This window comes from Spea bombifrons, chromosome 1, assembly GCF_027358695.1.
Source record: "Spea bombifrons isolate aSpeBom1 chromosome 1, aSpeBom1.2.pri, whole genome shotgun sequence".
Lineage (NCBI taxonomy): Eukaryota > Metazoa > Chordata > Amphibia > Anura > Pelobatidae > Spea > Spea bombifrons.
In genome coordinates this window covers 12,048,709-12,064,031 of record NC_071087.1, presented here as the reverse complement: position 1 = coordinate 12,064,031, position 15,323 = coordinate 12,048,709, and the positions used below count along the sequence as shown (strand labels likewise).

Below are 15,323 nucleotides of genomic sequence, written 5' to 3'. Positions count from 1 at the left end.
TAGACTTTAGATGTTGAGTTGCAAACCTCCGTCTTCACCCACCATCCTGCAGATAGATTTGGCATCCTCGGAGAATTTCTCCGAATACTCTTCCTCATCCTCTTTCACCCGCCGGTCCACTTCATCCCGCTTCACCTTCTCCTTCCGCTTCCTGAAGGGAGACTGGCCCTGAATCATCTCGTAGACGAGGCATCCGAGCCCCCACCAGTCAGGGCTGAACGTGTAGCTTTCATTGTTAATCACTTCCGGTGCTACGGAAAAGAAAAAAAAGCACTTCAGTAACGCCGGCGCTTGTCCTGGAGAATCCCACCCCAAACGATTCAAAGATCTTGTGATTGCCTAATGGACAATGCGCGAGTTCTGATAATGTGATCCATACCCATGTAGCCTACTGTGCCAACTCGCCCCCGGATGGATTCTCCGTCGGGTATCTGCACCGCTAGCCCAAGATCCGAAATCCTGATGTGTCCTGCGTGACAAAACATGAAACGTGTTACCCTCGGGAGTCAGTGCTGGTGAAATATATTGGGTCAAACACTATGTATAAAAGGATTCTGGCCCAAACTCTGAAAAGTGATGCTGTCACCATAGCAACCATAGTTGAGCTGACTGTTCCATTGGTTGCTAAGGTGATACCAATTTTCAAAAACTTTGAACCAGATTTGAATGCATTTGAAGTAGATATTTGTTGCCTAAAGCTGAATTTAGCCCCCTTAAGGATATAGGCGATTCTATACAAGACACAAGTAGTTTCCGCACTTTGTCTTTAACCCTAATCCCTCGCTTTCTCATTCAGTGTTTCCGTTAGAAAATATGCCTTGTGTTTGGAAACAATATATATAGAACTTCATATTTTTTTGGCATTTACAGGAAAATAAACAAACATACGCATCACTTTTTGGAAGCTTTTTAAAAAAAAAAATGCTGGCTCCGTTCCGAGACCTGATGGCCCGTGCATCAATGTAAGGTTCCCATGCGAATCAGTGCACCATGTAACCGTGTATTCTGCATCAGGACATACTACTATGTCTTGCGTATTTAAGGGGTTAATGAATACACAACCTTAATGAGGATTATGGACAAAGCTAGAAAAAAGATACTGAAAAAAAAAATTCCACCCACCACAATAAAAAAAAAAAAAAAAAAAAAAAAAAAAAAAAAATCAAAGTCTTCAAATCGCGATAAAGGATAAGAAAAAAAATAGCACTTACCACGATCATCCAGCAGAATGTTTTCCGGCTTTAAGTCCCTATAAAATGAAACAAAACACAATATGTAAGGCAAACAACTATATACTGTGCCATTAATGATTAAGATTAAAGGCATTACGGCTAGCTTCTGGTCTGGATCCCGTATGGATTTTAGGAAGTATGTGGATAAGCACGATAAACATTAACCCTATCAGCAAACCCGTTTCCCCCCCAACAAATAATTACACACAGAGAGCACCAGGTTACTCTTACCTGTAAACTATCCTCTCCGCCTGGAGGTTCTCCAGCCCACAGCACAGCTCGGCTGCGTAAAACACGGCCCTCTGCTCGTCGAAGCCCGGGTTCCCCATGTTGTAGATGTGAAACTTAAGATCCCCGCCATTCATAATGGTTAATACTAAGCAGAGGGCGTCCTTCGTTTCATAAGTGTAGGCCAAACTAACCTGAAAACACAGTAAAACCACCAAGCGTTAATCCATCGATCCTAGGCTTTCAGAACACAGTCCGAGATTTTGGTGAAGGATGGACATTTAAACTCCCTCACGCTTCACAATCAGAGACTGTTGAGGTTAGCAGATGTTGCCCTAAGAGCCCCCGAAGAAACCCTGAGCCGAACGGACACTAGCCGCCTGGACCGGCGTGCTCTGGACCAGGGGGGGGGTACTAACCCTTTATCTTACACTGTTGTGGTAACGATAAAATACTCGGGACATAGAAGAACGGAGAGCAGCATCATTTATGGCACAGAGGACAAACGCTTAAATGTTTAAAAATGTATACGATAATGTTTCTTTGTTGCGCGGAACGATGAATAGGTCATGAATTTTTTAGCACGATCGATGGCCGAGCAGAACTTCACGGATTCTTTTAACGTTTAAGTGACTGAATCTGGTGTAATGTATAATTTATGCACCTCGGCAGTTTGACGTCTGACGAGATCAAGCGCCTCCTTGCAGTAAAAAGCTAAACTCAGGCAGGACTTCCAGAGGACACATGGCCAACTAGCTCCATAATGCGTTGCATTGCAAGATAAAGGGTTAATGGCGAGTTAAGCCAATTATTAAAGCTACAGTAAATATAAGAGAAAATAAAGACATCCGTGGGACAAGACCGACAGGTTTTTTTTCTTCTTCATTTTTTTAAGGCAAAAATTAAATGAATGAAAATGTAGCACAGAAGTCCCCAGCCCGGTTGCAGAACATCTTCATCCATGCTGAATAAAATCGCCACTAATACAGGCAAGAAACTGTTTTGTTTTTTTTTAATTAAAAATGCCATATTATATTCTATATACAGAATTATGCAGGCAGTTTTTGCCATGGGGGGGGGGATAAAGATGCAGAGAACGACTTTTGTCCATAGTACCGGTAAGCCCATTTTAAACAGAAACTAGGGCTACAACAACAAAAATCGATAATAAATTAAATTAGTCATTTCTGTAATAAACAAGCCCTGTAATTATTAGTATTTTATAATTAAAAAATATGTTCAACTCCCCAGCAGTAGAGGAAACTACTACGCCAAATTAACTAGTTCCCCATATATACTACTTACCCCCTTACCCTAAAAAGGGCCATTCTTGGGCTTCCTGCAATTCACGTATCATATAGTTTAAATGTTTATATATATTATACATTATATATATATATATTTTAATTATTTAAATCATGCCATTTTAAGGATTTGGCCATCATAATAAATTTAGAAGATGTGATCAATACTTAAGCATTTAGCACTCAATCTATCGATCTGCGTCATGACATTGGATTGATTTTCAGTGAAAATTCCAGAGGACTGCAAAACGTTTAAGATGTTATTAATAGATGAACCGGTGACCCGTCCATCCGACTCCTTCCCGGGAAAGACAGAGACAGAACCGGCCGGTAAATCGATTAATACGGGTTTAATTACTGGACACACGAGTAGATAGAAGATGGCTCCAAAACCCTTTATAGACAACACTGGCTTTTGGTGATGAGCACCAGGCCAGTCATTGATAACACAATGGTCTTCTACGCTGATATTACAAACACCAAAACTATTATTTTCCATTGTATTTTGTCTTTACGGCATCTGAAAAGGTCAATTAAGCGCACAGAAACAGATTTTAATGGCGTAAAAACCGTACGGCCCATCTGGTCCATCTGTTTTGCACAGCTGAGGGCTAACCAACCTCAACAGGGTATTTTACAAAAAATAAATAAAAAAAAATAAGTCTTTCCGGTTGGCGTCATTGCTGACATTTGACGGTCTTATGGGATAGAGGTGGGAATTCAGGCTAAAACTAAAGCGGCGTGTTGAAAGGGGCACAGAACAATTGGCCATTTACCTCCCGCGGCTCTCCTTAGCAAGTGACGCCCTACACAGCGCCGTTCCTGCTTCTAATACTAACAGAATATTGTTTCCAGACAGAATATCTGTTACTTTCCTCGCTTTATGCGTATTGCTACCCGATGTCTTTCTTCTCGCTGAACTTAAAAAGCCAAGTCACCGAAAACAAACACAAAGAGTAATTCAAACTCAATGAAAAGGAGAAAGATACTTACTACAAACCGGCTATTTACTTTTTCCAATATCTGCTTCTCGTTTAACGCCATCGCTTCTCCTTTTCTCTTTTTTATTCTTTTCTTTTCCAGCTTTTTGCAGGCGTACATTTTCCCCGTGGCTCGAACCTGGCAGGCGCACACCTGGACGGGACGAGGAACGTTTAAGTACGATATATATTTCCACTCTGCGGGGAAGATGCTCGGGCTGTACAGACTCACCTCTCCGAATCCACCTTTTCCTAGAACGCGGTAATGCCGAAAAGTGTTCTTCGTCACGGGTTGCCTTAAAAATAAACAAAAATACAAAGATAAACATTTTATTCTGCTTTTCTTGCACATTTTCTGCTTTTCCTTGCTTTGAGGTATCGGTAATATTAAAATCCAATTATATTTTGACGTTTTTAAGGTAAGCCAACATAATTTTACTTGTATAGATCCCCACTTTTCATAACACACCAAATAAACTTTTTTGTAGGCCTGAATGGACAAAGCATACTTGTGGGGGACAAGCACCACCCCCCACCAGTAGCTAAATATAATTATATATATATATATATATATATATATATATATATATATATATATATATATATATATATACACATATATATACATATATATATATATACACACACATATATATATGACATGCCAATCAAGAACCTAAACAGAAATGAGTGGAAGCGTTTCTGAAGAGGGCTCATTAGTTAACAAAACTTTGCTCCAACTTTTGAATGAATCTATGAGAAAGCAGTGATTTACTATGGATGTGACAAAAGGGAGGTATGTCATCAAATATACAATAATACATCTACTTAGTAAGGAAGAGCTCCAGGCAAGGTAAGCATGTGTGTGTGAGGGAGTGTGAGTTACAGTGAATGTGTGCTAGTCACTCGGGGAGGGGGCAGGGAATTGTTATTGTTCTTTATAAACAATTCTTTAAAAAGCTTACAACATTACGTTGATTATCTGTTTATTGCCGACTATATAAACGAGACTTGTGCACATGGACTGAAAAAAGGTGTCCTCCATTCTCCTCGGATCCGTCTGCATTATTCCGGTCTGGTTTAGTCCTTCTGCAACAGGGCGGAGCCTAGGCGCACAACACATGGACAGCCTCTCCCTATTCCACCAATCGGGGGAGAGTGTGTGTGCCAAGGCTCCTCCCCATCATAGAACTATTCCATCAGACAGAGAGCCGGGACAAGCGGAGCAATGGAGAACAACGAAGACAGGAGAAAGGAAGAACAAGAAGCTGAGCAAAGGAGAAACAGAAGCTACGGAGACATTGAGAAAGGAAAAAAAACAAAAAAAAAGCAAATAAAAAAATGAATCTCTCATTGTTAGTTTGTTCGCTGCTCATTTTTGGACATTTCGAAATTTTATTAATATGAATGCAGAAGTCTCATACAAACAATACAACTGCATCCATCGCAATGAAATAAATGAGTATCTTACGTCCCGCAATTATTTTAATGTTATAATATAAATAATATTCATAGCCGAATGAGAAAAAAATATAGCATCTGAAATTCAGGGTTAAAAAGTGCTTCTCCATCATAAAATATAAAGATATTTACAACACCAATGTATACATCTGAAGTAATTAGCGCCGTTACCTCTCAAGCCACTTCCACTGCAGAAATCGGGAAAAATACATGCTTTCCTGGTAATCTTCGAACGGCGCGCCGCTCAAATAATCATGTATAATCCTGTAAGAGAAGAATAAAAGCACCTCAATCACCGAAACCCGCTTAACTTCATAAAAATTGCTATATACATATATATATACACACATACACACACTTTATCTCAGATATCCACGTGTCAAAATAAATAATGAAAGGGTTAAGGCCATCTCAACAGATTCTTACATTTTTGTAACTCTTCCTTTAATGCAGATCAATTCCTTCCTCCATGGTTGTGTTTTCCCATAAAAAAAATATATAAAAAAATAAAACTACGCCAGGCTAAAAAGGTCACTCGCGCACATTCCGCTTGGAAACTACGTGTAATCAGGCCTGTTCCAGATAGAAATGTCACAAGGGCTAATTATTCATGGAGCACTTCTATGGAAAAATAAATTTACATTGCCCAAAAAAAATACTAAGTTATTACGGGGAAAAAAAGTGTAAAAGTAAAAACTCTTAGTTTGCGAACAATTGTTTTATTGTTATACCATACCCTGGGTTAACACCCGTGACCTCATATAAGGTTACCATGAACATGGCCTGCAGAAGAAGAACAACGTTTTGTGACGCCTGCGTTAATTAATAATGAGGTCGTCGGGTTAAAATAAAAATCTTTCCAAAATAAACCATCAAAAGTTCACTACTTTGGGGTATAAACCTACAAAACCCATATTTATAGTCACTCCTGGCAAATCCTGGGATGGGGACACAACGTAATTGCACAGCATCGGGAATCACACCGTAGTCCTCACCGTGCAATGTGCCTGCGGTGCATGCCAGGCCGGGCATGCGCAGAGAAGACCTCCTAACAGCACGGAAGGCTGGCAGGGTCACCAGGGGCGTGATATATGGTATATTACCTGTACACCAGGAGCCTTTATGAAGAAGGACTTGCGTCCCATCACATGAAAGGCAGATTGAGGATGGAAAGGTATGTATGCAGTCTGTTAGCGTGACCCGCTCTCTACACTTTCAGGGGACACACACTCACTGACAAGTTTGGGGTCACAGTGATTTCCTTGTTTTTTGAAACACAAACTTTGTCCATTAAAATAAAATGGATGAAAAATCCAGCGCAGACAGTTAATGCTGTAAATGATTTTTAATGGAATATCTTCATAGAGGTACAGAGGTCCTTTATCACTCCCATCACTGCTGTGTTCCAATGGCCCTTTATCACTCCCATCACTCCTGTGTTCCAATGGGACGTTGTGTTCGCCGATCCAAGTTTAAAAGGCTAATTAATCCTTTGAAAACTCGTTTACAAATTATGTTTCAGCGAGAAAATTTTCTTGTTTTCCATGAAAACAGCAAAGTGACCCCAAACTTTTGAACCGTACTTCATATAGAAAGCTGACAATATGTGGGAAGTGACAAGGATGACAGATTATAGAAGAGAACAAAATAAAAGGGCTGATGTGTCTGCATAGATATAATATATATATATATAAATATAAAAGTGTGCAGTAAAACAGTCACCTGACATCACATCAGGGTGATTGTAGCATGAAGTGTTATTAGCATCAGCTTGATGACATCACAGCAGCTCCTGGAGGCGGCCTCCTTGGCTCTTCTATACAGAATACACCGAGCCCCCTGTCCGAGGAGGACGTTTAGATAAAGACACAGGGAGAGGGAACTAAAGGGACGGTCACGCCTCTGAATAAGTGACGATTGTGGTCTAAAGCTTGGAAAGCAGCTAGCGGAATGGACAGATCAGCAGAAATATTCCATTGGTTGCTATGGTGATAAGACTAGTTCTCAAACTTTGCCTCATACTGGGAGTTATGTGGAACAGATTGACTAAACAGTGAGTTACGATCGATGTTTCATTAGACATTTCATTTCCCTGCATTACATATAGTTAAGTAAATACACAGACAAGCCGTGTGTGACATACAAAATGAGGAAAAAAAAAAGACAAAATCACACACACGCACGCACCACTGACATCATACACCATCCAGCGCAATAGTATCCTCCCGTCAGACACTTTTACTGCCTGAAAAAAGCGTTTTGTGAATCGCTCCTGCCAGATCCCATTCTTCATAGTAACACAAATGATATGTTTAAGGACTGCAGCGCATAAAATTTGATTAGTGATGATTTCACATCAATTCTAGGTATCCTGGTAATGCCGACAGTCTCAACAGCTAAATAAGTAGCATATGGATATCATCGGAGAAGCAATAAAAACAGCTTGCTCAAGAGAGTAGGTATTATTCCGCCCCAGTTAGAGTTATCTATTTCAGCTTCCAAAAAAAAAAAATGAATATCTCTGCGAGCATTTTCTGATTGACACACAAAGCACGAGCTACACGTAGATTTAATGCATTAATCTTGGCCGAAACCCTACATTGGCCCTTTAAATAGAAATCCGCGTGGTTCCGTGTCACACGTGAATAAAGCTGGGTACAGAGTCACGCGGTGACACCGGGTCACAAGGACCGCTTCTCCGCGTAGCGTTGGTGTATAAGGGCGTTATTGTACGCTTCTTGCTATAATGCTAGGCACTACTGTACTCACATACCTGCCTTCACTTACACTACAAGTCCCCAAGCCGCACCGACCGGGTACGGTTTCAGGAGCCCTTCCGGCGACAACAAGCGTCAGTCAGTGTCTGTCCGCTTATGTAAGGACATCCCATTTAGAACCCGTCGCATAAAGACAGCGTCTCAACAAAATGGTGTAAAATAATAATAATAATAATAATAGATATATACATACACATATATGTTATATGTGGCGTTAGCTCAGTATTTTACTTGGGTAACGGGCGTTACATGCTCTCTACAAGGCATCCTTTAGCATGTGGCGTGTTCGCTGTATGAACTGATTATATGACACGCGTGACTGTTAAAGGGTTTCGACTCTCAAGTCTCCGTAACATTTCACAAAATATCAAAAGGCATTCATATGAAGAAACAGAGTATAAATGCATTCACAGGGTCCGTCAGTAAACAGTCACACAAATGATGCATTACGGAGGGCAACTCTGCCCTTTTTACAGGAGCAACCTCCTTCATTTTGCATATTTAAAGAGGAATGTAAACAACTAAATGACATTATTCAAACCCTTATAGCTTGTGTTTTTTATTTTTAGGTTAGTGTCATTTACTGGCGCCTCATATTTAACAAACCATAGATCTGGTACTATGATTGTGTGCCAAGTCACCACGAGGATGTAATAAGTCCTGTTTTTGTACCTTGCCTGTACTGGAGACCCGGTTGCCATAAGACAGCCTGGAGTCTCTTCCATCAGTAGCAATCGGTTTAATAGCGCTCAGTGCGAGCACTGGTTACGTTTAAATAACAGCGCCTGAACCCCAGCTTTCTATGTCGGCTGCGTCAGTGCTGCACTCTATGCAGAGGGAATCAAATTTGAATCCACCCGGGTCAGCAGCCAGGAAGATTTACTACAACACATACAATTTGGTGAAAAGCGTGTTACATTGTTTGACTGCTTTCTAACGTCCCTGTAGAGGTTTATTCACTAGAGGGAGAGCTTGAAGGAGAGTCCCTCACTTGACTACAGATTATGAAGGGTCAAGACTGGTAGGTTTCTTCAGTAAGCGTTGAGCTGGTTCTGTAACGTATATAATTAAATGAGCGTGGACAAATCTCACTGATGTAAATTATACATTACACAGGGCCGGCCAAGCTTTTCCTGCAGCAGAAGCTCACTAGAGTTGGCTCTTCACAACTCTCCCTTTAGTGAATAAAGCCAGTCTCCTAGAGTGCACATTTACACACAAACAGTTTCTCCGCGCCATAGACGCCTCAGTCTGTCGGTAGAATGACATCTCTACGCTGGAGCCGGCAGAGCACGTTCATTGGGACTAATGTAAAGAAGCCATACGTCATGCAATACTGCTGAGAAAGACATCGGACACGGACTGTTTAATGAGACATTTATATCATCTCAAGGGTCAAAGGCTTCACTTTGTATTTTAACACCGTGAGAGTGGATATCCTTAGAGGCATTATAAAGTGATGCACAAGTCAAGGATATACCGGTATATATCCTTCACTTAAGTTATATATAAATAAAACTTAACACATGTGCAGTGTCTTCCTAGATTAAATACCCCATGGGGGCAAATATGAGCTTCAGAAATCTGCTGAAAGAACCCGGCAAACATAGTAGATAGTTTAAAGAAATCCGACCCCCCCCCCCAGCCTGCAGAGCGCGTGGGAGAAAGTTTGCTTATGCTGGTGACGCAGCCCCGGCGAGGGGTAAGTAGCGGGAGTCCACGAGTACACACTATCACTTTCCGGGCATGCGCAGATAGCAACAGGGCCCGGCCAGGTGAGTATCTCCGTACCTCATCGATCCCTGGAATGCATGGACGACGTGACTGCCTTCATTAAATAAGGCAAAGAATAGGGACCGCCATGTACCCTGCCGAACTCGGGAATTGTCATAGAGAACAACAACAACCGGGGTAGTGCGGGTCAGTCGCTTACACACCAAGGGAGACCCTGAAGCGCAGGGATACGATTAACTAGCCTGTTGCTCCACCCGGCAGGCATTAGACGCACACAAGCGCTTGCCACACAATGTCGCATTATACGTTACACGCATTACTCACCTAGTGCAGTCTTTAAAAAGCTCTTTACAGGGGCTTTGATCCAACCTTTCCTTGCATTCATGGACGGTTTCCTGAGGTATTTCTGGCAAGCGGGATGCACACTGAATAAAAGCAAAGGAAAAAGACATTTATTGGTTCCAACTCATCCACCAGCATTACGAGTATCGGCAACACACAGCAAGGCGACAGAAATGGCGGACTTAAAACACAAAAAACACAAATCGAAGATCTGTATCGCAATGCAGTCAGACCCACAGGGGAGAAATAACTGTGGATCTCCTGATAAAATAAAGCAAAGATACCTTTGGCACCTACCTGCTAGAAATGCCAACCCCGCCACTACAGCCCTGGGGTTATTATTGGAACTTGCGTGGCAGCTGGGTGGATACACGCATGCCGGCAGAGAGTTGTGTGCAATGCGTGTATCCAGCAGGCAGCCGCGCATGCATTATTTTATCGGCTGCTGGCCAGATCATCTCCAGTCTATCCCCGACGGCTATTAACATCTTCTGCATCTCTTGCAGTTTAGCCGGATATAGAATCTACCTCTAATATTCACTAAAATTCGGAATACGGTCAATTTTTTACGTTACTGGTTTTGAGCAGTTTTGAGTATATTCCATCGCGGGGTAAATCATCTCGCCATATGGCGCACAGATTCCGATCGCCGGTTGATGCCATGCCTTAATCCCACGTTAATGTTCTGCAGATGGGAGCTCTGCTGCAATCTTCCGCACCTGATGGACGTCGTCGAGGGGGAATGGTTTGCTTTGCTGGGTTTCGAGGAAAGCCACCCGACGGCCTTACCGGCGGGATAAGAACATCGGAGCGAATAGGCAGATCTTTCTCATCCGCCACAGAGGCGGCGAGTGCAGAGTACCGGCTGCCGGTAACACTTTACAGAGACGGCATCCCGTGACACCTTCCGTAGAACGACTTGCAGGCGTTTTTTTATTTTTCGAAATAAAGTGGATCTCGTCATGTGGCACTCCTCTCAAAAAGAGCAAATCATTAAAAATGGAAATGTGATCTTTGAAGGGTTAATGCTGAAGCTCTGCCCTGCTTGGATTTGTTTTAAACGCACTTTCCCTGCAGCCGTCACTAAGACTCCTGGATCAGTCCATATAAATCAATGAATTACCCAATGATCGTGGTCATCTGCTAAAACGGAACAAGGATTGGTGCGAAAAAGAGAGTTTTGGGGGACCTTCTAAACCAGTACACTGCAATTTCCAAAAATCAACGTCAAACTTTAACAATATCCATAAAAAGGCAATATAATATATGAAGCGATACTAATCTGCGGCAACTACCAGACCTTGAACTTATTTAACATTGGGCAAATGACATGCGGTCAAAAATCAGACGGCTGATGGGAGTTGTAGTCCACCCATGGCACAGGGACTAGCGTTTCCCCAGGGTGGTTTAGTATCAGGTTTGATCCTGTTTCTGCCATGTAAAACTGGTTACTTATAGATTGAGATCGGAGCTCTGATAACATACAAGACTCGCGAAAATCCTCTGGGAAAGTGACCCGTGACGCTCGGTCTACACAATGAGTTTAGATGTGTGGGCAACGCTCTAACACACACACACGGCCTGGGTATCTACACACACACAAACACACACACACACTCTAACCCAAAGGGCCGGGTATCTCCATTTATACAGAGCTGTCGGTATTCGCGCTGTAAAAGGGGGGGGGGCAATCTGCGCAGCGGCTTTCTAACTATTGACCATAAAAGACCATGTATCAGGTACACGGCCGGAGCGCAGGGGTCGTTTATTAACCCCTTCACAACTGATGGAAATAAAATCCAGATAACCCAGGAAAAAAATGTAATCAAAAAATTGTAAATTAAAATAAAAAGATACAAAAAACAACAAGCCATACTTTTTCTTTGCAAAAACAAGCCCGATACCCCTGGACGGTTAGTGATGAGTGGTAGAAACGTTTCTCCCTACCAGATAACCTCTTATATACTGCACTTTAATGTAAGTGTTGGGGACTCCTGTCTCTATTAAAGGGCCCCCGCTATACACTTCATTACGGAAATAATCACAAATGATCATTATAACCCCCGTGGACGTTCAGTACGAGCACCGAGTGGTACAGACACATTTTAACCGCTCCTGTGCAAGCCACGGGGCTTATCCGTGAAAGGTACGCACCGTCCCTCGGCCGCACTTCCATTAAGGGAAATTAGAACGGGTCGGCACAGGCCGTCTCCGTCTGGGAATATCCCACAACTAAAATGTCTCAAAATAAGCGTTTTACATCCCTTGGGAAACAGAGGACACACGAAAAATGCCAGTTAACAAACGAGGAAGGAAGGGAGTATTATTAATGAATTGCCAAAAAACAAAAGGCTGGCGAACATACAGGCTAGGAAAAGAATGGAAAGATTGCGCAGATGTCATCATGTCTTCAGAGGTCGCACCGCTTTGACAGCGGACAGCGGCTATATGATGTCATTATCAAGCTGATAATTTTCGGCTGTGTGTGGGAACACTTAACGCACTTCTCGTAAGACCTCGCGTAGTCGTAAACCTCGGCCCTCGCTGGTATTTGCCGCCAAACAGCACGAGCAGTCATAAAAACCTAAACAAGTTTAATAGGAAAATGGATAATTTCGCTTTAAAAGGATACTGACCCTTTTTATTCAGGGGTAACATGGATGTGATAGACATGTTACCAATTTCCTTGTAAGCAACAATGGCTTCATTATTTTTATAAATATTTCGACCAGAGTCACTAAATCCTCAGATCCAATTCTGCCAGGAAGCATTTATCTTTACTGGTAAATTGCTCTTATTCTGGGGTTTTTTTTTTTTTTTGCTACACTCACTCGGGAAATTATTTTTTTCCCCCCAATGTACGAGCCGGCAGAACTAAAAATGGAAATTCCTCTACTCCCGAAACCGGTGACCACAGGCTTGGGCCAAATCTCTTCATTTTAGCCCCAGAAAACATAGGGTTCCCCAATTCTTCCCTCCAGTTATTGGATGTTAAAGTCTATGTTGAATCATAAATGGCTGACGAGAGACTGAGTGAGACACGAGAAGTAAAACGGTAACTCTTAGGACAAAACAGAGAAACGTTTTAGAGAAGCTCCAGGACGCGGGTTTATTATAGTTGGCCGATTTGTAGGCTAGTAATAACGAAGCTTTGGCCAAGTTGTTTCAATTGCATATTAGGAGTAATATATCCTTATAACGTGGCAGCCAGCCAGCGGCATTCTGGAAGGACTAGAGCATTATTGGAAATGCTGCTCAGCAATAGCTAATAACTAATGGACCAGCAATCTATATATTTATAAGAGGAAATATAATATGAAACATCTCTGTTGCCGTGTTTCTTATACATTAAGACTGTCAATCAAAAAAGCTTCTTTAGCAACACCCTATAGGTGCCTGATTTTATGTCGCATGACAATAAGTAAGAATGGACCAAAACCATATAGCGAAGTTTCAAACCTATTGGAAGTTCCAAAAATGTGAGGAATTTCGATGCCCAATGTCACTCACCGGGATCGTATCCAAGAGAGCAGCAAAAGTCACCAGACACTGGAAGATTTCTGGTGGCCGGCGATCACCTGACAACGCCCAACGGAAAGAACATGTATTAATTGTAGTTTCCCTGGGAGTTGCTGCCGTGTCCTTTTGGGATGAGGCATGGAACGAGCAGATATCCGCTCAAACTTTCCTCCTCTCCAGCAGATACAGAAGTTCTGTGACCTTCTGAAACTCCGCGTGTTATAAAAAGCAACACTTATACGGCAGATTTAAACGGAGCACCCCGGCCAAAAAAAAAAAAAAAAAAAGGGAACGATTATCCCACAGCGCCCGCCGCTTCGGCTTTAGCCAGTATTTATTACTAGGTCCATAACCACTATAAAATCCTGCAGTGCCATAAAGCCAAAAACGTATAAATCCTTCTCCTCGACATACCTTCTATAATATATAACAAAAATACACGATCCCCTTTCTGAGGCGCAATTCACTTCAATGTGGGATTTTTTGCCTTTTTCTAGAACAGAAAAATTGAACATCATGGACTCAAGTCTTCATTCAAACAAAAACTACTCTGTAACTATGTGGGAGAGGAGGACCACAGCCCGCGTGGAGCGAGCGGAGGGTACCCATGATATAGAAAAAAGTATTTTAAATCAATAAAATAATAAAAAAGGTTCTGGTACACTGGAAGGGGATGGCGAGCAGGTAATAGTCATATCTTGGAGCCTCGAGAAGATATCCTATTTAAGACCCCATGTGTTGTTTCACATGGCCTTGTGCAAAAAGTGTGGCTTTTACAGATTTGCTTGTTCCACCATCACACAAAAAAATCCAAAAAGGAAAAATAATTCAATCTACAAACACACTGTATACACCTGCAGCGCATGCGGACCAACACACCGACACGAACCGGGCCAATGCTCATCTCTGCCAGTCATTTAGCTCGGGGCCGGACAAACCATAGGACATTTTGGCCTGGTTATTGGGCACTGCTCCCTCGCACCTAGGGTTTTATCTGCTAGACACTCTATACAGAGTCAGCGCTCCCTTTATATAGCCTGCCGACAGGTCACATGACCCTATGGACATAAGCACGCCGGGCTCTTGCATTTAGTGCATCGCTCGGACATTTAACCGAAATGTACTTTTTGTTGTTGCTTTGTTTTTTGGTTTATATGTCCTTTCAAACAAGACATCTCTCTAGGGCCATCTTGTCCGTTTCTAGAATTCGGAATAAACAAAGCGTTTATTAAACATGTGAATCTGGTGACATTAAGCAAAACCTCCCATTCACCTAAATTAACTTAACCAGGGTTAAGAGAAAGCGTACGCATTTCACTGCATTATTACACCCCCCCCCACTTTGTGTTTATTTTCTGTGTATTAAATCTCATGACCAAAGACGTCACAGCAGTAAGAGTGGAATGTATCTCAGTTTACACCAAGTTATTTAGTTTTTTTTTTTTTTCTGTTACAAATGAGGTTAGAACCTTAATTACTAGGTGGGGGGGGGGTGCATCAACTAAATGTTCTTGTTAAATTAAACTTCTAGTCCACACACACCTACTGTACTATGGCTTTTCTCCGTAATATGTCTTATGGGTAATAGTTTGCGAGCTTTGATTCAGAGCCAGGCTATGAAAAACACTTGAAACTCATTTCCCGTTGCTATTGTGCTCGGCCAAAAACATCTGCTAAGCATTTCAGGAGGTCTTGAAGAATGAGTTTCAGAAAAGAGTCACAGTGTGCTTTCCAAGATCCAGTTGG

General features: G+C 42.1%; 1 protein-coding gene across 1 annotated transcript in view; it reads right to left on the bottom strand.

The window, feature by feature from the left end:
* GRK4 (G protein-coupled receptor kinase 4) overlaps window positions 1-15,323 on the bottom strand; it is a 67,379-nt gene that overhangs the window by 3,000 nt on the left and 49,056 nt on the right. The window contains exons 5-12 of the mRNA XM_053458212.1: window positions 10,041-10,141; window positions 5,377-5,469; window positions 3,977-4,040; window positions 3,758-3,898; window positions 1,464-1,654; window positions 1,212-1,249; window positions 380-469; window positions 43-251 (exon numbers count right to left, since the gene is read on the bottom strand). Of these exons, the coding sequence (XP_053314187.1) occupies window positions 43-251; window positions 380-469; window positions 1,212-1,249; window positions 1,464-1,654; window positions 3,758-3,898; window positions 3,977-4,040; window positions 5,377-5,469; window positions 10,041-10,141 (927 nt within the window). The remainder of the gene's footprint in view (window positions 1-42; window positions 252-379; window positions 470-1,211; window positions 1,250-1,463; window positions 1,655-3,757; window positions 3,899-3,976; window positions 4,041-5,376; window positions 5,470-10,040; window positions 10,142-15,323) is intronic.